Genomic DNA, 24,833 nt, shown 5'->3' on the forward strand with positions numbered 1-24,833 from the left:
TGGCAGAAACCTCCCATTGCTGTAAGCTCTCAAGGGCAGAGGCCATATCTTACCCATCCTTGGTTCCCCAGTGCTCAGCACAATGCCTGATGTATCACCCATGCTAAGGTGGGTCTTGCTGAGTAAAACTGTGCTGGACAAGTTGAGGCAAGTTGTCTTCCTGGTGCTTCAGTCAAAGTCTTCATCTTGCAGGGATCATGTTCTAGGTGAAGGTTCCCGTCTCAGTCTTCAGTCATCTGTGCAGCTGCCCTGTGAGTTATTGGTTTTGTGAGCTAACCTGCAGAGTCTGCATTTCTCACCCTTGGCTTGAAGGATGAGCTTTTGGGACTCCGTCCACTTATAAATTGGAATCTGCTTATATGTCAACTCACTTGGTGACTTTGCTTCCAGAGAGCCTCACTAGTTAACCCACAGGATATTAGGATCTCTATGGATTGATTGTGCTGGGTCTGCTGCTTAAGCAGGTGAGCAGGTCCCAGCCTCCAGAAAGCTAGAAAGGTGAGTGAGAATCTCCTGGAAAGAAAAGGGCAAAGTTCACCTTCTGCTTTGTCTCCAGAGAAGACACAGGCTGAACCCCAGGGGCCCTCAGGATCTGCAGGACTTGACCCCTGCTCCTCATTCTAGGTGCTCCTTCTGGAATGAGATGCTTTGAGCATGCAAAACATCTTTTCTCAGCCTGCTCCAAGATGGTCTGGGGGTGGTTTGCACAGAAGTGGAGACTTGTAGGAGAGTTCCTTTTCTGTCTTCTTTGGCTGACTCTCAGGCTCCCAGGGGGTGGCTGCACTTTGCTTGAGAATGCCACCACCACCAGTTTGCCAGTTTTATTTTTTTTAATCTTTCAAGGTGACTTTGGGGGTATTTTTACGGATAAATGTCTGGTGATCTTCTGGATTTCAGTTGGATTTGTGAGAAATCCTGATTATCGCTGTAAGATTTTTTGAAAAATTTGAAGGTATTAAAAACAAAAACCAGTTTTCATCACTTCCATAAAAATTATTTCAGGCAAGAATCATGAACAGAATAAAGAATAACACTGTATGTTAACTATCCTGAAATTAAAATTTTTAAAAAGAATCATCAATGGATGGTAAAACTAGGAAATGAAAGTAGGACGAGAAACAGGATATTTACATAATCTCAAAGCATCTTCCCGTAAGACACTGATTAATAACAAAGGGAAAAACAGTGATATTACAGTGGAGAAACCTGGCAGATACTGCCTTAACCAAGTGATTAAAATTAGCAACAGCAGTAGAGACAAATCACCATCATGTGCCTTCTGATATGATGTACTGAGAACTCAGCATCACATCTGTGTATTCTTGCTCCAAACACATAACCTGAATCTGATCATGAGGAAATGTCACATAAACCCAAATGCATAGAGTCTACAAAGTAACTGGCCTATACTCTTCAACAGTGTCAAGACCATACATACATACACACACACACACACACACACGCACGCACCCCGACATGCACACGGGATAATTAATGATAAACCAAATATAGTGAAATGTTGACAAGGGGGAATTTTGATACAGAGCATATGGACTTTTTTTGTGTTGTTTTTGCAATTTGGGGTATGTCTGAAATTATTTCAAAGAAGTAGAAAAGGTTTTCACTTTTTTTCTAATAAGAATTATGGATGTGGGAACAACTAAAATATGTTATATGTACTTGACAGGGAGAGCTTGACAAATCTAAATAGTTTTTGTAGTATGGTAACATCAAAATTTTGTGTATCCTGGTAGACAGCCAAAAGAAATGAGTATTTATATCCTTCAAAAGACGTGTACAAGAATATTCATAGGAACTTTATTCATAATACCCTGAAATAAGAAACAATCCACATGTCCATCAGAAGGAGAGTGGATAAATAAGTTGTGATGTAGTCATATGATGGAATACAGTAATGAAAATGAACGAAGAGCTGCAACATGCAACAACGTGGATGAATCTCACACGCGTGATGTTGAGCAAATTATAATCAGACACAAAAGAGCACCAAATATATGCTTTCATGCATATAAAGTTCAAAAACAGGCAAAATAATTGATGGTGTTACAGGCACAGTATTGTTACCCTTGGGGGTTATTGACTGAAAAAGGTATGAGAGATCCCTCAAGGGTGTGAGAGATGTTCACTGTTTTGATCTAGGTAGTATACACACACACACAAGTTGACCCTTAAACAACATGAGGGTTCAGTCATCAACTTCCTGCACAGTCGAAAATCTGCGTATAACTTTTGGCTTCCTAAAAACTTCACTACTAATAGCCTTTTGTTGACTGGAAGCCTTACCGTTGACATAGACAATTGATTAATATATATTTTGTATGTTATCTCTATCATATACTGTTTTCTTACAATGAAGTAAGCTAGAAAAAAGAAAATGTTATTAAGAAAATCACAAGGAAGAGAAAATTTATAGTACTGTACTGTATTTATAGCAAAAACCCATGTCTAAGTGGACCCACGTAATTCAAGCCCATGTTGTTTAAAAGTCAACTATATGTACATTTGTATACATGTGTATAAATTCATCAAGCTGAATGGTTAATGGTTTGTGCACTTTCTCTAAGTTACACATCAATAAAAATTAAAATGTGTCTTGTGAGGGCTATAGATCCAAATGTGAATTGTAAAATAATAAAAATTCTAAAAGTTGACATGAGAATATGTTCATGACTTTGAAATGGGGAAGATTTCTTAAACAGGACACAGAACACACTAATCATAGAAAAAAAAGTTGATAAATTAGACTACATTGAACTTAAGACTTTTTTCTTTATAAAGACACACCATTAAGAGAGTAAAAAGACAAGCCATACAGTGGGAGAAAATATTTATAACACACAAAACTGACAAGGTTCATCTTGAGCATATATAAGAATACCCACAGATCAAGAAATGTTAAGGACAACTCAGTAGAAATTGGGCAGCAGGTACTTTATAAAAGAAGATATCCAGGTGGACAGCACAATATGAAAAAAATGTCCAATCCCATTAGAATCAGGAAAATGAAAATTTATAATAAAAAATGCAATGAGGGGCACCTGGGTGGCTCAGTCGTTAAGTGTCTGCCTTCGGCTCAGGTCATGATCCCAGGGTCCTGAGATTGAGCCCCGCATCGGGCTCCCTGCTTGGCGGAAAACCTGCTTCTCCCTCTCCCACTCCCCCTGCGTCTGTTCCTTCTTTTGCTTTGTCTCTGTCAAATAAATAAATAAAATCTTTAAAAAAAAAAAAATCCAATGAGAAACCAGTACATACCTACTAGAATGGTAAATGTTTGAAAGACTGATGGTCTCAGGTGTTGGCAAGGATAGGATGAGGAGAACTGGCAAATGGCATACAAAGGGTAAGTTCATGCTACCACTTCGAAACTGTTTGACCTTATCTACCATAAATGAACATACCTATTCCTGTGACCCATCAATTTGACACCTAGGTGCACTCCCATCAGAAATGTGTGTGATTGGGTGTGTGTACAAAAGGCAAGTATAACAATGTTTTTAGAAGCATTATTCATAATTGTCAAAAACTAGAAACAATGAAGATGTCTTCCAACAAAAGAGTTAAGCCTATATTCATGCAACAGAATACCACACAGCAATGAAGATGAACACACGAACGTAACAGTGGACAAAAGAAGCCAGACAAAAAAAAGAATCATAATGTGTGATTCCGGTTATGCATTATTCAAAAAACAGGCAAAACAAATCTGTGGTGTTTAGTTTTGTTTGGGGGGCAGAGGGTGGGAGTGCTGACTGGAAGGGAGCATGGAGAGGACTCTGGGGTGCTGGTATATGTCATCTTTTTTATTTTGGTAACGGTTACCTAGGGGTGTTCACTTTGTGAAAATTCATCTAGCTGTATTCTTACCCTGGTATACTTTTCTGTACGCACATTTGCTTTAAAGTTGATAAATTTGATTTACATTTAGTGTAGTGCTGCTTGGTATATTGCGTATCAATATGGATTGAATTGTGTCTTCCCCCAAATTCATACATTGAAGCCATAACCCACAATAGGATTGTATTCAGAGATGGGGCCTTAAGGGAGGTAATTAGGGTTAGATGAGGTCTTGAGAGTGGGACCCCATGATGGGATTAGTATCTGTATAAGAGGAAGAAGCCGGCACACGATTCTCTCTTTCCCACAAGCACACCAAAGAGAGGTCCTGTGAACCAGCAGGCAAGTAGTCTCCCACAAACCAGGAGAAAAGGCCTCAGAAAGAGACCTGTCTTGCCAGCACCTTGATTTGGGACTTTCAGCCTCCAGAACTATGAAAAATAAATCTGTTGTTTGAGCCACCTAGCCCATGGTACAGGCATACTTTGTTCTATCGCACTTTATTGTGCTTCAGAAATAATGCTTTTTTTTTTTTTTTAAACAAATTAAAGGTTTGTGGCAACCCTGCCTTTGGCAAGTCTGTTGGGGCCATTTTCCCAATAGCATTTGCTCATTTTGTGCCTCTGTGTCACATTCTGGTAATTCTCATAACTTTTTCATTATTATTATTATATTTGTTATGGTGATCAGTGATCTTAGATGTTAACTATTGTAATTGTTTTGGGTGCCATGAATCTCACCCACATAAGACAGCAAACAATAAATGTTATGTGTGTTCTAACTGTTCCATGAACCAGTCATTCCCTCATCTCTCTCCCTCTCTCTTCGTAAGGCCTCCCTATTCCCTGAGACACAGAAATATTGAAATTAGGCCAATTAATAACCTTATAATGGCCTTTAAGTTTTCAAGTGAAAGGCATAGTTGCACGTCCCTCACTTTAAATCAAAGCTAGGAATGTTTACGCCTAGTGAGGAAGGCCAAAAGCTCCAAACAGCCAAGTCGTGAATGCAAAGGAAGAGTTCCTGAAGGAATTTAAAATCACTACTCCAGAAAGAAAGTGAAAGAGCCTTATCGCTGATCTGGAAAAAGTTTGAGTGGTCTGGATACAAGATCAAACCATCCGCAACATTTGCTTAAACCAAAGCCTAATCCAGAGCAAAGCCCTAACTCTCTTCAATTCTGTGAAGGCTGAGAGAGGTGAGGAAGCTGCAGAAGAAAAGTCTGAAGCTGGCAGAGGTGGGTTCATAAGGTTTAAGGAAATAAGCTGTCTCCATGACATCAAAGTGCAAGATGAAGCAGCTAGTGCTGATGTAGAAGCTGCAGGAAGTCATCCAGAAGATCTAGCTCAGATCATTAATGAAGGTGGCTACACTAAACAAGAGATTTCCAATGTAGACAAAACAGCCTTCCATGGAAGAAGATTCTATCCAGGACTTTAATAGCTAGAGAGAAGTCAATGCCTGGCTTCAAAGCTTCAAAAGACAGGCTGACACTCTTGTAAGAGGCTAATGCAGCTGGTGGTTTTAAGTTGAAGCCAATGCTCATTTACCATCCCCCAAATCCTAGGACCCTTAAGAATTATGCTAAATCTACTCTGCCTGTGCTCTAGAAATGGAACAACAAAGCCTGCGTGACAACACATCTGTTTACAACACGGTGTACTAAATACTTTAAAACCCCCAGTGTTGACACCTGCTGCTCAGAAAGAAAGATTCCTTTAAAAATATTACTGCTCATGGACAGTGCACCTGGTCACCCCAGAGTTCTGATGGAGATGTTCAATGAGATTAATGTTTTCCTACTTAACATCCGTTTTGCAGCCCATGGATCAAGGAGTAATTTTGACTTTCAAGTCTTATTGCATAAGAAATACGTTTTGTAAGGTTATCATTGCCACGAATAGACAGTGATTCCTCTGATGGACCTGGGCAAAGTAAATTGAAGACCTTCTGGAAAGGATCCATCATTCTACATGCTGTAAGAACATTCATGATGCATGGGAAGAGGTCAAAATATCAGCTTTACCAAGAGCTTGGAAGAAGTCAGTTCCAACCCCCACAGATGACTTTCAGGGGCTGAGGACTTCAGTGGAGGAAGTAACTGCAGATGAGGTGGAAATGGCAAGAAAACCAGAATTAGAAATGGAGCCTGAAGATGTGATAGATTACCTTGAGTCTTAAAAACTTGAAAGGATGAGAAGTTCCTTCTTATTGATGAGCAAAGAAAGTAGTTTCTTAAGGTGGCATCTACTCCTGGCAAAGACGATGTGAAGATTTTTAAAATATCAACAGAGGATTTAGAATATTTTTTTAAAGATTTTATTTATTTATTTGACAGAGAGATAGAGAGCACAAGTAGGCAGAGAGGCAGGCAGAGGGAGAGGGAGAAGCAGACTCCCCACTGAGCAGGGAGCCCGACGCCGGGGCTCGATCCCAGGACCCCGGGATCATGACCCGAGCCGAAGGCAGCCGCTTAACCGACGGAGCCACCCAGGCGCCCCCAGAGGATTTAGGATATTACCATCAGCTAAGCAATGGTAGGATTTGAGAGGACTGACTCCAATTTTGAAAGTAGTTCTACTTTGGATAAAATGCTGTGAAACAGCATTGCGTGCTGCAGAGAAATAGCCTACGAATGGAAGAGTCAATTGATGCGGCAGACTTCGCTGTTATCTTATGTTAAGAAATTGCCACAACCTCTCCAGGCTTCATCAACCACCACTCTGATCAGTCAGCAGCCGTCAACATTAACGCAAGACCCTCCACCAGCAAAACAGTGGACTTGCTGGAAGCTCAGATGATGGTTACCAGTTTTTAGCAGTAAATTATTTTTTAACCAAAGTATGTACGTTGTTTTTTCAGACACTGCTATTGCACATTGAATAGACTATAGTGTAAACATGACTTTTTTATGCCCTGGGAAACCAAAAAACCCATTGGATTCACTTTATTGCAATATGCACTGTATTGCAGTGGTCTGGAACGGAACCCGCAATATCTCTGAGGTAGGCCTGCATTTTGCTATGGCAGCCCAGGCAGACTGAAGTACACAGACATGTCTAGTAGCATCAACCACCTAATTTTCTGAGAATCCATTCTGCGCTGGACCCTGGGCTGGGCACTGGGGTACAGAGACAAGGCTTCGTCTGTGCACTTAAGTGACTCAAGAGGGACCAAGTCATCAGTGTGGTAAAAATACATGAAGTGTTGTGCGGGTGAAGAGGAGGGGCTGAGAAATGGTAAGTTTCCTCAGGCAGCAGTGACATATTTACTCCTCTTTTGTGCTTGAAAGTGCTCCTCCGTCTTGTGCTCCATCTGGAGTGGTGACCTGCTGAACTTTCAGAAACCAGAGTGCGCTGCTTTTCACGATCTTGAGGAACAGCCAAAACTGGAATGGCAAAACCCGTCCACTCCGGAGCGGAACAAAGACCGGGGTTGTGTTTCCACACTCAGTGGGTTCTGCATTTTCAGGAGGACATAAAAGCACTTGTGCTCAGAAAAGAAACCGATTGAAAAAGAGTAAATATCCTTCCCTCCCACCCTCCCCAGTTGCACGCAGCTTTTACTGCATGGACTTGGTCTCAATACATCAGCAGTTTCTGATTCTTTTTATATTTTATCATCTCTGTGGACTTCTCAACACTGCAACGTTTGCTTGGGTTAGGGCGGTTTTCCTGTCTTTGGCAAATGTTCCAGACTCGACTTGGTATACTTTAAGTTCCCCCAAAGAAAAGGGTTTTTTAAAAAGCAGCCTTAAGAGGTGCCTGGGTGGCTCAGTCGTTAAGCATCTGCCTTTGGCTCAGGTCATGGTCCTGGGGCTCCCTGCTCAGTGGGAAGCCTGCTTCTCCCTCTCCCACTCCCCCTGCTTGTGTTCCCTCTCTTGCTGTCTCACTCTCTGTGTCAAATAAATCAATAAAATCTTTAAAAAAAAAAAAAGCAGCCTTAATCCCTGTACCTTGTATTCTCAAAAGGCACTATCACTTACAGAGAATATTACTGAGAGATTTTAGTGATACTTTTTGTTTTTTTCTTTTCCTTCTTGCTTCTTGGTTAGCATCAACAATGTGAACAGCTTTTAGCAGGTTTTCCAGCTTCCTGATGCCGTAGTCCTTTGTCCTTTGGAAGATTAGCAGCAGCAGCAGCATGGACCTTCAGTTTTGCTTCCCTTGTACTTTCTTTTTTAAGAAAACAGTTTTATCGAGATATAACTCCATACCATACAATTCACCCACTTAACGTGTACAGTTGATAGAATTGTGCCACCATCCCTACAGTCAATTTTAGAACATTTTCATCACCCCAGAAATAAACCCTGCATCCCTTAGCTGTCGCCCCCCACAACTTCCCTCCTCTCTCCCAAGCCCTTAATTTGCTGGATTTGCGTGTTCTGGACATTTTATGTAGATGGAATCACACAGAATGTGGTTTTATGAGTTGGGCTTCTTTCACTTAGTGTAAGGTTTCCAAGGTCCATCCATTTTGTGGCGTGAGTCAGTACTTCATTCCTTTTTATAGTTGAATAATACTCCATTATATGGATATATCACATTTTGTTCATCCTCTCAACAACCGATGGACATTTGGGTTGTTTTCCCTTTTTGGCTATTATGAATAATGCTGCTGCATTATTCATGGATAAGATTTTGTGTGGACATATGTTTTCATTTCTCTCTTGTTTATACCTAGGAATGGAATTGGTGGGTCATATGGTACCTGTGTGTTTAACCATTGGAGGAACTGCCAGGCTGTTTCCCAAAGCCCTTTTCCTTGTATGATCAGTAAGCCAAAGAAATATTTTACTGCTCTTTAACTTCCGTAGGATTTTGCAAATTTTGCTACTGACCACCTTTGCAGTTTATCTGTTAAAATGCTTTCATAAAAAAGCTGGAGGTGTGATCACCATGCTTACACTCCTTCTCTCTACATATTTCTCATCCTCTATAAGTCTGATGGATCCAGGCCTTAGTCTTCTAACGCCCTTAGGAACAGAGACTTTTCCTACCACAGGCATTGTTATTTATGGACCAAATAGCTTTTCAGATACTTCTGGTTATAAGAGCAATTTCTTTTGCCAATCTTTCCCTGAGATCCCACTTACATATTGAGAGTTTGGGTAGAATGTCACACACAAGTTTTGGGTGCTTGAGCTGATGACTCTGTGATCATGCTCATGTCATGACTATGTTGGCCACAAAATGGCGTCCAAATCAGGAACATGGGAAAAGCCCTTGGACTTTCAGTGTCACCCTTTGTGATACACACAAAGGATTTTTAATGTTTTCAGAGGCCCTCACCACCAGCCTCCACCTTCTATGGAATGCAGGGCTGTTGCCACCAAATACACTATTATGGGCTCAGTTGACGCCCTAAAATTCATATTTTGAAGTCCTAACCACCCCAGAATGTGACTGTATTTGTAAATAGGCCTTTATAGAGGTAACTAGGGCTAAATGAGGTCATTGGGGATGGACCCTAATACAATAAGACAAATGTAATAGGTTGAGTAACAACTGCCACAGTTAAGATAGGGAATATTTTCATCACCCTCTGAAGAACCCTCATACACCTTTGCCTGGCCATGGCTTCTGAGCCAGGAAGTTACACAACTGAGTTGATGCCCTAGGTCTGGGAAGGTTGAATCAGAAGCAATGTTCAGGAAGGACTGGAAGGAAAAAGGGGTAGAAGGAAAAGAAACTGTTTTTTTTTTTTTTTAAAGATTTTATTTATTTATTTATTTATTAGAGAGCGAGCGAGAGAGAAACAGCATGAGAGAGGAGAGGGTCAGAGGGAGAAGCAGGCTCCCCGCTGAGCCGGGAGCCCGATGTGGGACTCGATCCCAGGGCCCTGGGATCATGACCTGAGCCGAAGGCAGTCACTTAACCAACTGAGCCACCCAGGCGCCCGAAACTCGTTATTTCTTAAGGTAGAAAAACCAGAAACAAATTCCACTGGTGAATGGAAGGATGGGCAGTCATGGGCAACACCTCCCTGAAGGCTCAAAGGAGGACAAGGTGCCAGAACCAGGGCAGAGGATAATTTTCAGCATCATCCTTATCTCGCTGGTCCACTAGAAGCATCTGATGCTGCCCTTCAGTACTGATATAGGCACAACTTTAGAATATTTTATTATTTTAGCCATTGTACAAAAATTACAGACCATAAATCCTTTACTTAATATGGTTATTTCCTATATCTCTAAGTACTTTTCTCTTTTTTTTTTTTTATTCTTATGTTAATCCCCATACATTATATCATTAGTTCTAGATGAAGTGTTCCATGATTCATTGTTTGTGCATAACACCCAGTGCTCCATGCAGAACGTGCCCTCCTCAATACCCACCACCAGGCCAACCCATCCTCCCACCCCCCTCCCCTCTCTTTTTTTTTTTTTTAAAGATTTTATTTATTTATTTGACAGAGAGACACAGCGAGAGAGGGAACACAAGCAGGGGGAGTGGGAGAGGGAGGGGGAGGAGCAGGGAGCCTGATGCGGGGCTCAATCCCAGGACCCTGGGATCATGACCTGAGCTGAAGGCAGACGCTTAACGACTGAGCCACCCAGGCGCCCCAGTACTTTTCTCTTTTTAATCCATGATTTCTGCCAAGTTGTGTTGTCCTCTACTTACTTGACATTAGTTTACATGTACTTTTCCCCCCCATGGATAATTTATATATCTATTTATCCTTTCTCGTGGTAAAATACACATAGCATAAAATTTACGATTTAATCATTTTAAAATTCAGGGGCATTTAGTAAATTCACAGTGTCGTGCAACCGTTAGCACTGTCGGGTTCCAGAATGTCTTCATCATCCAAAAAGGAGACCTTGTACCCCTGGTGCAGCTGCTCCCCATTACTCCTTCCCTCCCCCTCACACCCCAGCACTCAGCACCTGGCAACCACTAATCTACTTTCCCTCTCTATGGATTTTCCTATTCTGGGCATTTCAGATAGAGAGAATCATATGCAATATGAGACCTTTTGTGTCTGGCTTCTTTCACTAAGCATAATGATTTTAAGGTTTATCCATTGTTACAGCATGTATCAGTGCTTCATTCCTTTTTGTGGCTCAATAATACTCCATTTTATGGCTGTCTTACATTTTATTTATCCATTCAGTAGTTGATGGACATTTGCACTGTTTCCACCTTTTGGCTGTATGAACATTCACATGCAAGGATTTAGTCTGAGTACCTATTTTCATTTGTTTTGGGTATGTACCTAGGAATTGCTGGTCATACGGTAACTCTATATTTAACTTGCTCGGGAACTGCCAGACTCTTCTCCACAGTGGCTGTACAATTTTACATTCACACCAGCAGTGGGTGAGGGCTTCAGTTTCTCTAATCCTCACCAATACTAGTTATTGATTGGTTGGTTGGTTGGTTGATTGCCATCCTAGTGGGTGTGAAGTGGCGTCTCATTATAGTTTTGATTTGCACTTCCCTAATAAAGTGGCCAATGACACTGAGCATCTTTTCATGTGCCTTGGCCATTTGTATAGATTCTTTTGAAAATGCCCATTTAAATCTCTTGCTTACTTTTTTTTTTTTTTAAAGATTTTATTCATTTATTTGACAGAGAAAGAGAGAGAACAAGTAGGCAGAGAGGCAGGCAGAGGGAGAGGGAGAAGCAGGCTTCCCGCCGAACAGGGAGCTCGATGCCGGGCTCGATCCCAGGACCCCGGGATCATGACCTGAGCCGAAGGCAGCGGCTTAACCGACTGAGCCACCCAGGCGCTCCTCCTGCTTACTTTTTAACAGGTTTTTTTTGGTCTTTTTGTTGTTGAGTTGTAAGTTTTTCATATATTCTGGATACTAGACCCTTATCAGATTTATATGATTTGCAAATATTTTGTCCCACTCTGTAGATTGTCTTTTCATTTTCTTGACCTAGTCTTTGAAGCACAAAAGCTTTAAATTCTGATGAAATCCGATGTATCTATTCTTTTGTTTTTGTTGCTGTGCTGTTGGTATCATATCTAGGAAACCATTGCCCAACCTAGAGTCATGAAGATTTACTCCTGTGTTTTCTTCTCAGAGTTGTATAGTTTTAATGCTTATATTTAGGTTTTCCATTTTTTAAAAAGATTTTACTTATTTATTTCTTTGAGATAGAGAGTGTGAACGGGGGGAGGAGCGGGGGTGGGGGGTGAGGAAAGGGGAAAGAATCTCAAGCAGACTCCATGCTGAGAACAGAACCCCACATGGGGCTCGATCCCACAACCCCGAGATCATGACCTGAGCCGAAACCAAGAGTCGGACACTCGACTGACGGAGCCACCCAGGTGCCCCTAGGTTTTCCATTTATTTTGAGTTAATTATTGTGTGTGGTGTCGGGTGAGACAAGGATCCAGCGTCATTCTTCTGCATGTGGATGTCCAGTTGTCCTAGCACTTTTGCTGGACTCTTCTTTCTCCATCAAATGATGTTAGCATCTTTGTTAAAAATCAAATGACCGTAGATGTATGTGTTTATTTCTGGAATCTCAGTTCTAGTTCATTGATATATGACCTAGACATGATATGTCTACCCTTATGCTAGTACCACACTGTTTTGATTACTGTGCCTTTGTAGTAAGTTTAGAAATCAGGAACTTTGAGTCCTCCAACTTTATTTTTCCTTTTCAAAATTGTTTCAGGGTCCCCTGTGATTTTATATGCATTTTAGGATCGCTTTTTCCATTTCTGTCAAAAAAGGCCTTTGGGATTTTGACAGGGATGCATTGATTCTGTAGACCACTTCAGGGAGTTTTACAGTCTTAGTGATCTTGAGCCTTCCAATCCACAAATGCAAGATGTCTTTCCATTAATTTATGTCTTCTTTAATTTCTTTCCACAATGTTCTGTCATTTTCAGAGTTTAAACTTTGCTAAATTTATTCCTAAGCGTATTATTCATCCATTTCATCTATGTTGCCTAATTTGTTTGTGTACGGTTATTCATAGTATTCTCCCTTTTAATCATTTTTATTTCTAAGGTTGATAGTAATGTCTGCACTTTCATTTCTGATTTTAGTGATATGAGTTCCTCTTTTTCTTGGTCAGTCTAGTTTGGTTTGTCAACTTTGTTGGTCTTTTCAAAGAACCAACTTTTGGCTTTGTTGACTATTATTTTTTCTATTCTCTTCTTCTTTTGTTTCCCCTCTGATCTTTATTATTTCCTTCCTTTTGCAAGCCTCGAGTTTAGTTTGCTTTTCTTTTTCTAGTTCCTTACAGTATAAAGTTAGGTTACTGATTCAATTTCTTTTTTTAACGTAGGCTCAATAATACTCCATTTTGTGGCTGTGTTACATTTTATTTATCCACTCAGTGGTTGATGGACATTTGTGAGCTATAAATTTTCCTGGGAGCACTGCTTTCATTGCATCCCATATGTTTTGGTATGTTGTGTTTGCACTTTCCTCTAAGTATTTTTTTTAAGATTTTATTTATTTGTCAGAGAGAGAGACAGAGCACAAGCAGGGGGAGCAGCAGGCAGAGGAACAAGCAGGCTCCCCTCTGAGCAAGGAGCCCAGTGCAGGACTCGATACCAGGACTCTGGGATCATGAACTGAGCCATCCAGGTGTCCCAAGTATTTTTTAATTTCGCTTATGATTTCTTCCTTGATCTGGTTGTTTAAGAGTTTGTTGTCTTATTTCTACATATTTGTGAAATTCCCAGTTTTCCTTTTTTTTTTTATGTCTAGTTTCTATTATGATCAGGAAAGATACTTTATAAAGGATTTCCATCTTCTTAAACTTATTGAGACTTGTTTTGTGGCCTAACATATGATCTATCCTGAAGAAAATTCTGTGTGTACTTTCAAAGAATGTATACTCTTTGCTCTGTGAAGAGTGAAGAGTGAAGAGTTCTGTAGATGCCTTTTATGTCTAGTTGGTTCATGGTGTTGTTGAAGTCCTATGTTTTCTTTTGATCTTCTGTCTGGTTACATTATTGAAAGTATGATAATGAATTCTTCAACTATCAGTTTATAACTATTTCCCCCTTCAACTCTGCCAAAGCTCTCTTTTGAGGTACATGAATGTTTATAATTATTATGCCTTCTTGGTGAATGAGTCTTATATCAATATGTCATGGCTTTCTTTGTCCCATTGTAATTTTTGACTTAAAATCTGTTTTGTCTGGTATTAGGATAGCTACTTCAGCTCTCTTTGGATTTCTGTGTTCATGGAGTATCTTTTCCATCCTTTCACTTTCAACCTATCTGTTTATAAAGTGAGTTTCTTGCAGATAGCGTATAGTCAGATGTTTTTTCATCTATTTTGCCAAGATCTACCTTTTGATTTGAGAGTTCAATCCACTTACATTTACAGTAGTTACTGATAAGAAAATATTTCTGCCATTTTGCTATTTTGTTTCCTATATACCTTATATCTTTTTTGTTCCTTAGTTTCTCTATTGCTGCCTTCTTTTATGTTTAATTGGGGTTTTTTGTACTGTATTGTTTTGATTCCTTCTTCATTTCCTTTTCTCTATATTTGCAAGTTATTTTATTAGTGGTTATCCTGGAGATTATAATTTATATTTTAAATTTATAACAAACTAGTTTAAATTAGCTTCAATAGTATAAAAAAAACTCTGCTCCTATACAATTCTATCCTTCCCCTTTATGTTTTTATTGTCACAAATTACATCTTTGAACATTGTGTGTTCATTAACATAGATGTATAATTGTTGTTTTATGCATTTGTCTTTTAAATCCCGTGGGGGAAAAAGAGTTATAAACCAAAAATATAGTAGTACTTGCCTTTTTTATTTATGTATAAATATCACATAGTTCACAGTCTAGTTCAGATTAATACCAACTTAATTTCAATAAGATACAAAACTTCACACCTATATAGCTCTATTCCCACCCCTCCTTTGTGCTGTTGTTGTCATACAAATTTTATCTTTAGACATTGGGCACCCATCAAAGACAGGTTTGTAATTATTGCTTTACAGTTGTCTTTTAAATCAGGAGAAAAAGAGTTACAAGTAAAACCAACATTTATACTATCTTTTAAGTATATCCATGTTGTTACCTTTATCACTGTTCTTTTTTCTTCGTATGGATTCAAGTTACTTTCTAATATCCTTTCACTTCAGCCTAAAGAATTTACTTTAGTATTTCTGGCAGAACAGATTTGTTAGAAACAAATTTTCTCAGTTTTTGTTTATCTGGGAATATCTCATCTTCTCATTTTTTGGAGGATAGTTTTACTGGGTACAGCATTCTTGGTCCCCAGTCTTTTCTTTGTGCACTTTGAATATTTCATCTCACTGCCTGCTGATCTCTGGGGTTGATGAGAAATCACCTGTTAATCTTATTGAGACTTCCTTGTAGGTGATAAATCATTTCTCTCTTCGTGCTTTTAAGATTCTCTCACTGGTTTTTAACAGTTTGAGTATGATGTATTTAGGTGTGGACTTCCTTGAATTTATCCTACTTGGAGTTTTCTGAGCTTCTTGGAAGTGCAGTATTCTTTCTGTCCCCCTCCACCCCTGCCATCTCTATCTCCATCTCTCTCTCAACTCCTGGAACTCCTATTATGCATATATTGGTGTACTTAATGGTGTCACACTGGTTTCTGAGGCTCTGTTCATCTTATTCTTTTTTCATTTTGTGCCTCAGAATTGACTGTCTCAGTTAACCTCTATAAAAGTTCACTGATTCTCTCTTCTGCTAGCCTGCATCTGGTGTTGAAGCCTTCTGCTTAGTTTTTCATTTCAGTTTTTGTACTTTTCAACTCCAGAATTTCTGTCTGGTTCCTTTTTATAATTTTTAAAATCTTTATTGATAGTCCCTGTTTGATGAGAGCTCATTCTCTTCTGGTTTCTTTTAGTTCTTTGTTCACCATTTCTTTGGTTCTTAGAGCATATTTGAGACAGTTGATGTAAAGTTTTTGTTTAGTAAGTCCAATGCCTGGGCTTCCTCAGGGACAGTTTCTTTCATTCTTTTTTGGTCTATGAATGGACCATACTTTGTTGTTTCTTTGCATGCCTTGTAATTTTTGTTGAAAATTGTTCATCTTGAGGGGTGCCTGCGTGGCTCAGTCGTTAAGCATCTGCCTTCGGCTCAGGTCATGATCCCAGGGTCCTGGGATCGAGTCCCACATCAGGCTCCCTGCTCTGCAGGAGGCCTGCTTCTCCCTCTCCCACTCCCCCTGCTTGTGTTCCTGCTCTCGCTATGTCTCTCTCTGTTAAATAAATAAAATCTTTAAAAAAAAAAAAAAGAAAGAAAATTGTTCATCTTGAATATTATAATGCAGTAACCCTGAAAATAGGACTACCCCCCCGCCAGTATGAATTGCCGTTGCTGGTTGTGAGTTGTAGTTGATTGTTTAATGACTTTTCTAAACTATTTTTATAAAGACATTAGTAATTTGTTGTGTGTGGTCACTGAAGTCACTGTTCCTTAAGCTTAGTGGTTAACTGGTAAGTAGTTAGAAAATTCCTTAAATGCCACCACCGCCACCACAATAAAACTCTTCTGGTCTTTGCAGATTGGTTCTGTGATGGAGTACTCCCTCAAAGCTTAGGCAGGCCTTACTTAGGCAACTCTGCCTTCGCCTTCATTTCCTGCTTATGTGGAGCCTAATGATTAGCCAGAGGTTAACATTTACCATCTTCTGGGGTCTTTCCTAAACATGCATTAGCCCTGGGCATGCATGTGGCCTTCTGGACTCTGGTTTATGTGGGAGTTTTTAAAATCTTTATTCCTCCGTGTATCTCCTTCCTCAGCCTCTTCCTTTTCAGGCCGTTCAGATGCCCTGCTGCTTGCCTCACCTGTTATCCCTTGCCCCGGGTAGTTGTGGCTGGTAGACTTGCCTTTAAATGCTTTCAGCAAATGCTGCCCAGGAGGCCACTTCAGCCCTGCGAAAGTTCCAAGTGAGAGAAAACAAAGATAAGACCCTGAGTTGATCCCTCAGGGAGCCAGGATACAGATCAAAACATACAACCACAATTCTTTGAGAACGGAGTTTATATTACCCTCTCTGTCACCAGCAAAGCCACACCAGGAACACAGCCTCCCACCAGCTGCCTCTTAACTGGGGGTGGGGGATGAAGTCAGGTAAGTTCAAAATCCAGAACACAACTGTACTGAAATTTAGCAGCTTCTTTCTTCATTAAGCCTTTCCCTGCTTGTTGTTACTTTCTTGTTAAATTTCAGAGTTCTGTAAATGTTGGTTCTGACAGGTTTTGTTAGCTTAATTATTGCTTTTGTGGAGGGACAGGTTTCTGGGATTCCCTAATCCCAGGTATGAACATTTTGTAGTTATTTGTATATTGATAGCGTGCTCTCTAAAAAGAATAAGCCATTTTATTATTTTTAAAGATTTTATTTATTTATTTGACAGAGAGAGACAGGGAGAGAGGGAACACAAGCAGGGGGAATGGGAGAGGGAGAAGTAGGCTTCCGCCGAGCAGGGAGCCTGATGCGGGGCTCGATCCCAGGACCCTGGGATCATGACCTGAGCTGAAGGCAGACGCTTAATGATTGAGCCACCCAGGTGCCCCAAGAATAAGCCATTTTAGAGTACCAGCAGAAATGTATTTCCTCACAGCCATATCAACATTTATCATAAATTTTTAATTTTTTAATGATTTCATTAGGATTAAAGAATACTTCATAGGCATATTGATTTGAATGTCTTCCACTTTGGTTGGGTTTGAACACTTGTTGAGTTAGTGTTTGTGTTTTTTGTAAATGGTTGTTTCCTTTGGAAAGTAGCTCATTCAGATATCAGCCTTTCACGTACGTTTCAGTTTATCTGATCCTAAGCCTGAAATGATGAGAGATGTCTGTGTGTGAGGCATGATCCATCTCAGCTGTAGACGGACAGTTCCTAACGCTGAAGAAAGCTTTTTGGGTCAGCCCTGGGTATCTCTTTAAATCATTCATTCATTCAACAGAAATGCATCAAACCCTACTGTGTGCCAGGTCTGTGCTGATTCTGGGAAAATGACAGGGACTAGAGAGCCCTGGCCTACCCCTTGTGAGCAAACAGTCTTTATAGGGGTGACACCGAGCAAACGAGACATGCAGAATGTCATCTCAGAACACATCTTTTCTGTTAAGCTGTGCTAGTTTTGATTTTATAAAAGTTTAAAAAAAAAAAAAGTTGATGTCCATACACTTGTCTATCCCATCCTTGAAATGAGAGGTCACATTGAGCCCCTTTCACCTCAGCAACTTGGTCTTCATGGTGCACGTGCTTGGTCCTTAGGGTAGAGCTGGAGGGGGATTTCCCTCCTGGGCACCAGTGGGCCCAGGCCCTCTTCCATAGGGTACCTAGAACTTCAGAGCATTTAGCTTTCCTCTGGCGGCTCACGTCACCTGACAGACAGTTCCTTCCAGGACAGAAAGTCCAGCAGTTTGCAGATGGCCGGGCCTGAGAAGACTGCGTCAGCCCTTCCTCAGAACGAAGGTAGGTGTCTCTCACCTGCACAGGTAGAGCTGTTCTGAGGCCTGAGGCCATGAGGGAGCGGACAACCCACGGTTGAGGGATTCCCCTCGCATTCCCCTGCCCACATCAATCTGGAGTTGCCCCCTCTCCTCATGCAGCATGGCACAGTGGCCGGGATGGTGGTGGGTGAGTGGGGGTACCACAATACTCTGTCCTATCCATAGGGGTCCAGGAAGTGGAAGTGGCGCCCCTCCTGTTGCCCAGCCTGAAGGGCAGCTGCTTCGACCATCCCCTGCACGAGGGGCTCCTCCACCCCACCCGGCGCTCCAGCAGTCCTGCCTCAGCTCCAACTCCTACATTGTCAAAGAAGCCCAAGGTGCATGCAGCCAGGAACATGTTCCCCACTGACTGGAGCCCGCCACCTGTTGAGTTCCTGAACCTGAGGGTACCGCCGGCCAGCAGGGGGGCCCAAGCCCCGAGGTGGGTGGGTGTGGCAGGGCCACAGGCCCTGAGGACATGGGCCCACCAGCTGCCTGAGGAGTTAGAGCAGGAGCCCCAGGACTCGGACCCCCAGGGGAGTCTGGCCTCACTGGAGGAGCCGTTCTGGAACATGGCAGGCCCGAGCCAGAAGGCTGCAGCTCCAGTGGTGGACACCCACAGCTTGGTAAGCCAGCGGCGCCCCCGGCCTCCTCTCCTTGCTGCCCCTCCTCAGTCACCCCCTGGCCACTCCCTTTTTGGCCACTCTTCCTTGGCCGTACCCCAACTGCCCTTCATCGGCCACCTCCCCCTAACTATCCCTCCTCAACCGCATACCCCCCACCTCTCCCCAGCCCTTGGACCCTTGTGGCTGGGGTGCATCTCTCCCCTTATTTCTGCTGCTAACCTCTGCTAACAGATGGCTTGGGTGGTGCCAAATTTGATGCTGCTTCTGTATGGGAGCCTTCAAGGCTTTTGTGCCTAAGGTTGAGGTTATCCCCTTGGGGAAAGGGGGACCTTGGTGCCTGGGTCTAAGTTAGGCCAGGCACTAAGACTCGGGCTGACTCTGGTCCAGTGGATTGGAATGTCTAAATGGAAACTTCAATGATGAACTTTAAGCTAGGTGGGAATAAACAGCTCTTGCTAGGTAGACTAGGAACACTTAGGGGCCCATGGATCCAGGAAATTTATTTTGAGAATAGGGCTTAATTATCTGTTTTGTTTGGTTTTCTTTTTAAGTAGAAGTTTTTTCTTCTTGTGGGAAGTCTTTTTTTTTTTTTAAGACCTTATTTATTTGTCAGAGAGACAGCACACAAGCAGGGGGAGAAGCAGGCTTCCTGCTGAGCAAGGAGCCCAATGTGGGACTCAATCCCAGGACCCTAGGATCATGACCTGAGCCGAAGGCAGACGCTTAACCGACTGAGCCACCCAGGCATCCCTGGTCTTAATTATTTATAATAGCCCAAGATTGTCAATAATCTAAATGCCTACCACTAGGGAATTAATACATTATGTTCTAGTCCTACATTAGAGTACCCTGAAAGTGTTTTTTTTTTAACTTATCTTTTTAGTATTGATATGGAATGACCCTCAAGACACACTATTAATTGAACAGAGCCAAGGGTAGAATAGGGTTCATAGTTTGCTACCATATGCGTTATGGTTGGGGGGGAGTCTGTGATGTATGACTGTTTGCTTGTCTGTGGATAAAATGTCTCTGAAAGCACCCAGAGGAGTGAACACCTGTGAGGAGGGCCCTGGGTGGCTGGGGATGCAGGTGCGGGGAGACAGCTTACCGCATGCTTTTATACTTCCCGAGTTTTTAATCATGTGAGGGTATTGCCTATTCAGAAACATAAACTAGATAAATAAAGGGCTTAATTTAGATTAATTTTATTCTTCTCCCCCCCCTCTCTGTCTTTTTCTCTGTCCCCCATTCTCACGTCCTGTTTCTCCAGTTCACCTTTGGGGCCTCAGAGAGCTACGTCAATAGCTTGGATTACTTACTGCAGGAGAAGCGGTGAGTGTGGGAAGAGGTCCACCGTGGGGTCTTCATTCTGTGGGGTTGGCAGCGATTTGGGGGGGTTGTCCTCTAAGACGTCTAGCACATTCCCATCAGGATCGAGCACACTCCATCACAGCGTGTCTCCTGGAGCACCCTGTGTGCTCTGAGTAATAGTGAGCACGGGGAACGGTAGTCAGGTCAAAGGGGGTCATCTGGAAGGCAGAAAGCCCCAGACCTCTGCCACATACAGAACCCTCGTTCAGGGGGGCTTGTGAATCTTGGGTTGGTGTGGGTGGGATGCAGGGGGTATCCCTTGCTCTCTTCTGCCCAGTTCATGCCCGTGTGGGGGCCTCTTGGCTCCCGTTCAAGCGTTCCATGGGCGAGAAGGGGAAAAGGCAGGTGGCCCTGACGGAGGTGTACAGCCTGAGCCCTGCCACGCCGGTGGTGTGGGCAAGTAAAGGTCATCAGGGCACCCGGCACTGGGAGATTCTTGCTCTACTGGGCCCTCGCCAGGCACTGGATACGTGGAGGTGATGGGGCAGCCCTGCTCGCCTGGACATGCATCCTCATGCTTCTGGTATTTCCCATGCTGTGAAGTGGCTGTGGAGGGGCCTGGAATACTGGCACCTCATTTAACCTGGGGGTCAGGAAAGGCTCCCCACAGGTATCCTTATCTTTGAACCTAGGAGAATTAGGAGATTTGGGGGGGGGGCGTCCTGGGTGACCACACATGTGAAGGTGGGTATGACAGATATTCTGGCGGCCGACTAGAACTGGAATTCTCGGCACTGGGGAGTGGGGGTTGGGGGTCGACATAGCAGGAGGTGCAGCCAAGATGTGAACCGGAGTTGGGTCACGAGAGGCCTCATGAACACAGGGTTGAGTTGGGAGAATTTTCAGTGGGTAGTGATGTGTTTCCCGCTGTGTTTCAGAGATCACTTAGGCTGCATTATGGAGAATGGATGGGAATGGGGAGAGAGGAAGTAGGGTGAACGGTGATGGGGTGGGGCCCTGGGAGGAAGGCAGTTGGGGCTATGATAAGTCTGCTGACCTGGGTGGCTGGGACTCTGGAGCCTGCGTGGAAGGGAATTCAGACCCAGACATGTGGCTTTGGAGAGGTCCGGGCACATTCAGCTGGAAACCATTCAGTTGTCACTGGCTGGGAGGATCCAAACTCCTGATGGCAGCCTGGACTGGAGGCAAAGTCTTTAAGAACTGAGGACCTTTGGGCAAAGCTAGGGCAAGCACCTGGAGGGGCAGGGCAACAGCTGGGGAGGCTCCCAGGCTGTTGAGGAACCAAGGATCAAGAAAGCCGAAGGTGGACAGTGCCTGCTCAGGGGTTTGTGTGTTTCGGGCGGGAGGGAGGTGAGGGAGTCAGGATTCCAACAAGATAATGGTTGGCGTGCAGGGCTGTGGTGGGGACAGGCCTCTGAGGCTGGAGACCAAAGTGTAGGGAGAAAAGGAAATGAGCAGGACCTGGAAGGGCTGCCCTTGGGGCCGGAAAGGCAGGCCGTGTGTCAGGGGCTCTGGGAGCCATGAGCCTGGGGGGCCTCTCCAGGTCAGTGTGGCCAGGCCCTGGGAGGAGGAGAAGAGGCTAAGCACAGGCCCGGATGTGTCAAAAAGTGGGCACATCCTGGGGCGCCTGGGTGGCTCAGTCGTTAAGCGTCTGCCTTCGTCTCAGGTCGTGATCCCAGGGTCCTGGGATCAAGCCCCGCATCGGGCTCCCTGCTCCGCAGGGAAGCCTGCTTCTCCCCTCCTTCTCCCCCTGCTTGTGTTCCCTCCCTCGCTATGTCTCTCTCTGTCAAATAAATAAATAAAATCTTTACAAAAAAAAAAAAAGTGGGCACATCCTAAACAAGGTACACAAAGGCGGGTTTGAAGTTGTGTGGTGAAAATTTTCCTTCAGGCCTGTCTGCTCCTGTCCGCTTAACCAGACAGCACAGTTGATGTGATGTGATGCCTCTCCCCCGCCCCACCCAGGTCTCATGTTGAGGGCCTTTACACAGGAGTGCAGGGAAGTGTCCCTATTCCTAGGCCTTGACATGTTCACAGGGTCTGCAGCCCAGTGCCTGGGTCGCTTGACTGGGGACAGTGCTGACCTCTGTTACTGGCTTTCTGCTCCCCGCAGGGACCAGGCCCTGGAGCGAGAGCAGGTGCTTCTGCAGCATCGCCCCCACCTCAGCTCCCTGGATCTGGATGAGGATGAAGCGCCGCTCACACCTGAGCACAGGTGGGAGACGTGGGCAGGAGAGGTGCAAGGGCCTGGCCGCTTGTGGGGGCGGGGGGGGGCTAGTCCACGCACCTGCCTCTCAAGGCAGAGGATTTAAGTGTTGACTGGCTCTCATTTTCAGACAGAATTTCAACCAGCAATCTGTATGTATTTATAAGTTCTCAAGCTGCCTCCTTTTTTTTTTTAAAGATTTTATTTATTTATTTGAGAGAAAGAATGAGAGAGAGAGAGTACATGAGAGGGAGGAGGGTCAGAGGCAGAAGCAGACTCCCCGCTGAGCAGGGAGCCCGATTGGGGCTCGATCCCGGGACTCCGGGATCATGACCCGAGCCGAAGGCAGTCGCTTAACCGACTGAGCCACCCAGGCGCCCAAGCTGCCTCCTTTTCTTAAACCAACATTCAAGAAAACCCCTACATTCATTCATTGATTCCAGAAATATTGGATCATCTACTGTGTGTCAGGGTTCAGTGTGGGCCTTTGAGGATGCAGAGAAAGGAAAACACAGCCTACTCGGCCCCAACTGTCCACCCAAATTTATGGAACCAGGTCTCTTGGGGGAAGTAACTCTACAAAACCACAGTCTAAGAGAAAACTGTCTTTAAAGGGGAGAATGTGGCCATGTGACATTTTTCATCACCCCCACCCCCGCCACCCGGGGAAAAGAAGGTGGCTTTTGTCAGTGCTGTCATGAGGGGAGGGAAGTGTCTGCTGGCCATGATCTAAGTGGGCCATTGGCTGGAGGGAGGGCTGGTCTCATCTGTACTACAGGGTCTCAGAGACACCGAGAGACCACAGTTGAATCCATCATCAGGGTACCCGGTTAGCCATCCATCTATCCAACTGTCTGTCCGGCCAGCCAACCAGCAAACACCCACCGAGTCCAACTTTGTACCAGGCTCGGTTACAGACTCTGGGGATACAGCAAAAGCAAAACCAGACAGAAATCTCTGTCCTCCTGAGCGAAGAGAGGTAACAAGTGCTCAGGAGAGAGGATAAAGAAGAGAGGGGGCGGGAGGAGCATGGAAGGCCTGTGAGATTGTGCATAAGGATCAGGGAAGACCTCGATGAGCAGGTGGCTGGCTTCTAGCAGGGCACTGTGAAGGAGATGAGAGGCAGCTCTGGGGGCCCTGCAGGGAGAGCAGAGCGGCAGCCATGGAGGGGAGGGCTGGGGAGAGGAGGTCAGGGAGGCCAAGAGTGGGCTCAATGCATGAGCTTCTCCTCTCTGTGAGCTAGCCGCCACCGCTCTGAACAGGATCCTCTGCCGCCATGTCAAGGATAAACTGGGGAGCCTGGGGCGGAGGGGGGCGGCGTGCAAGGGCAGAAGAAAGGAGACGGGGCAAATGAGCCATGGCAGTCATCCTCTGAGAAGTAAGAGGCTGGGAGGGAGGGTGGGTGGTGAGGAGTAGGCACAGTCTGGATATATTTTTAGGGTAGAACTGACATGATTTGTTGATGAACTGGATGGAGTGTATGGGAGAAAGAGGGGAATCAGAGGGGACCCCCCCAGGATTTGGGCCTGAGCACCTGGAAGGTTGGAGTTGTGTAATTAAACTGGGGAAGACTTAAGTGACGAAGGCTGTAGTGGGGGCACTTGTGAGGTCAAGAGTTCATTTGGGGGATCCCGAGGCGAGACCAAGGAGACGTCTTGGATCCCCTCTTTCGGAAAGGCAGGCGCAGGAGTCACCAAGGTGACGTTTAAAGCCACAAACTGGATGAGCTCACCTGGAGAGCAAGTTTAGAGAGAAAACGGGCTCAAGGGGGCAATGTAGAGGTCACGGTGACCTTGACAAGAGCAGCTCTGGTGGAGTGCTGGGGGTGAACATGACTGGAACAGGCCCATAGGAGAACAGGAGGAGAGGTCGAAAGAGAAAAATGTGCAGTAGCTGAAGGGGGAAGTAGAGTCAGGATAGATCTTTCTGTATGTCTCCCTTTCTTTTCTTTCTTTTAATTGGTTCCTCCCTTGCTTCCTTCCCTCTTTCCTTCCCTCCCTCCCTCAGGAACCAAGTGCGGCAGAGGGGCTGGGGTGGACTGCAGGGGATGAGGTCACCTCAGCCATGTGGCTGAGGGCAGGTTGGTGAACATGCCCTAGATCATCTGCCTGTCCAGGCTTGCCTTTTTTTTCTGTCAGCCTGAGTTAGGCTATTAAGCATTGGTCTAAGCAGTGATAGGTCAAGTTTTTGTGCACACTCTAAGTTAGCATTCTGCTTCCACTTACTAAGGGAATGTTGAGTGACAACCTACAGACTTCTTTGGGGCTTCCATTTTAGGACCCCCAAATGGTTTACATTGTTTTTATTGCCCAGAGATGGTTATGAACATCACTGTGGCTGGCTGTTTGCTTTTTTTCCCTCAAGTTTTTCTGATAACCATCTCTG

General features: G+C 44.0%; 1 protein-coding gene across 2 annotated transcripts in view; it reads left to right on the forward strand.

Moving 5' to 3' along the window:
- The window catches only part of FAM178B (family with sequence similarity 178 member B), a 116,477-nt gene that overhangs the window by 11,576 nt on the left and 80,068 nt on the right, over positions 1-24,833 (forward strand). For both annotated transcript variants that reach the window (XM_031028742.2, XM_081833434.1), the window contains exons 2-5: positions 18,198-18,267; positions 18,471-18,910; positions 20,181-20,242; positions 22,356-22,457. In XM_031028742.2, the coding sequence (XP_030884602.1) occupies positions 18,222-18,267; positions 18,471-18,910; positions 20,181-20,242; positions 22,356-22,457 (650 nt within the window). In that variant the 5' untranslated portion in view covers positions 18,198-18,221. The remainder of the gene's footprint in view (positions 1-18,197; positions 18,268-18,470; positions 18,911-20,180; positions 20,243-22,355; positions 22,458-24,833) is intronic.

The sequence above is a fragment of the Leptonychotes weddellii genome, chromosome 10 (assembly GCF_054177405.1).
Source record: "Leptonychotes weddellii isolate Sample4059 chromosome 10, ASM5417740v2, whole genome shotgun sequence".
Lineage (NCBI taxonomy): Eukaryota > Metazoa > Chordata > Mammalia > Carnivora > Phocidae > Leptonychotes > Leptonychotes weddellii.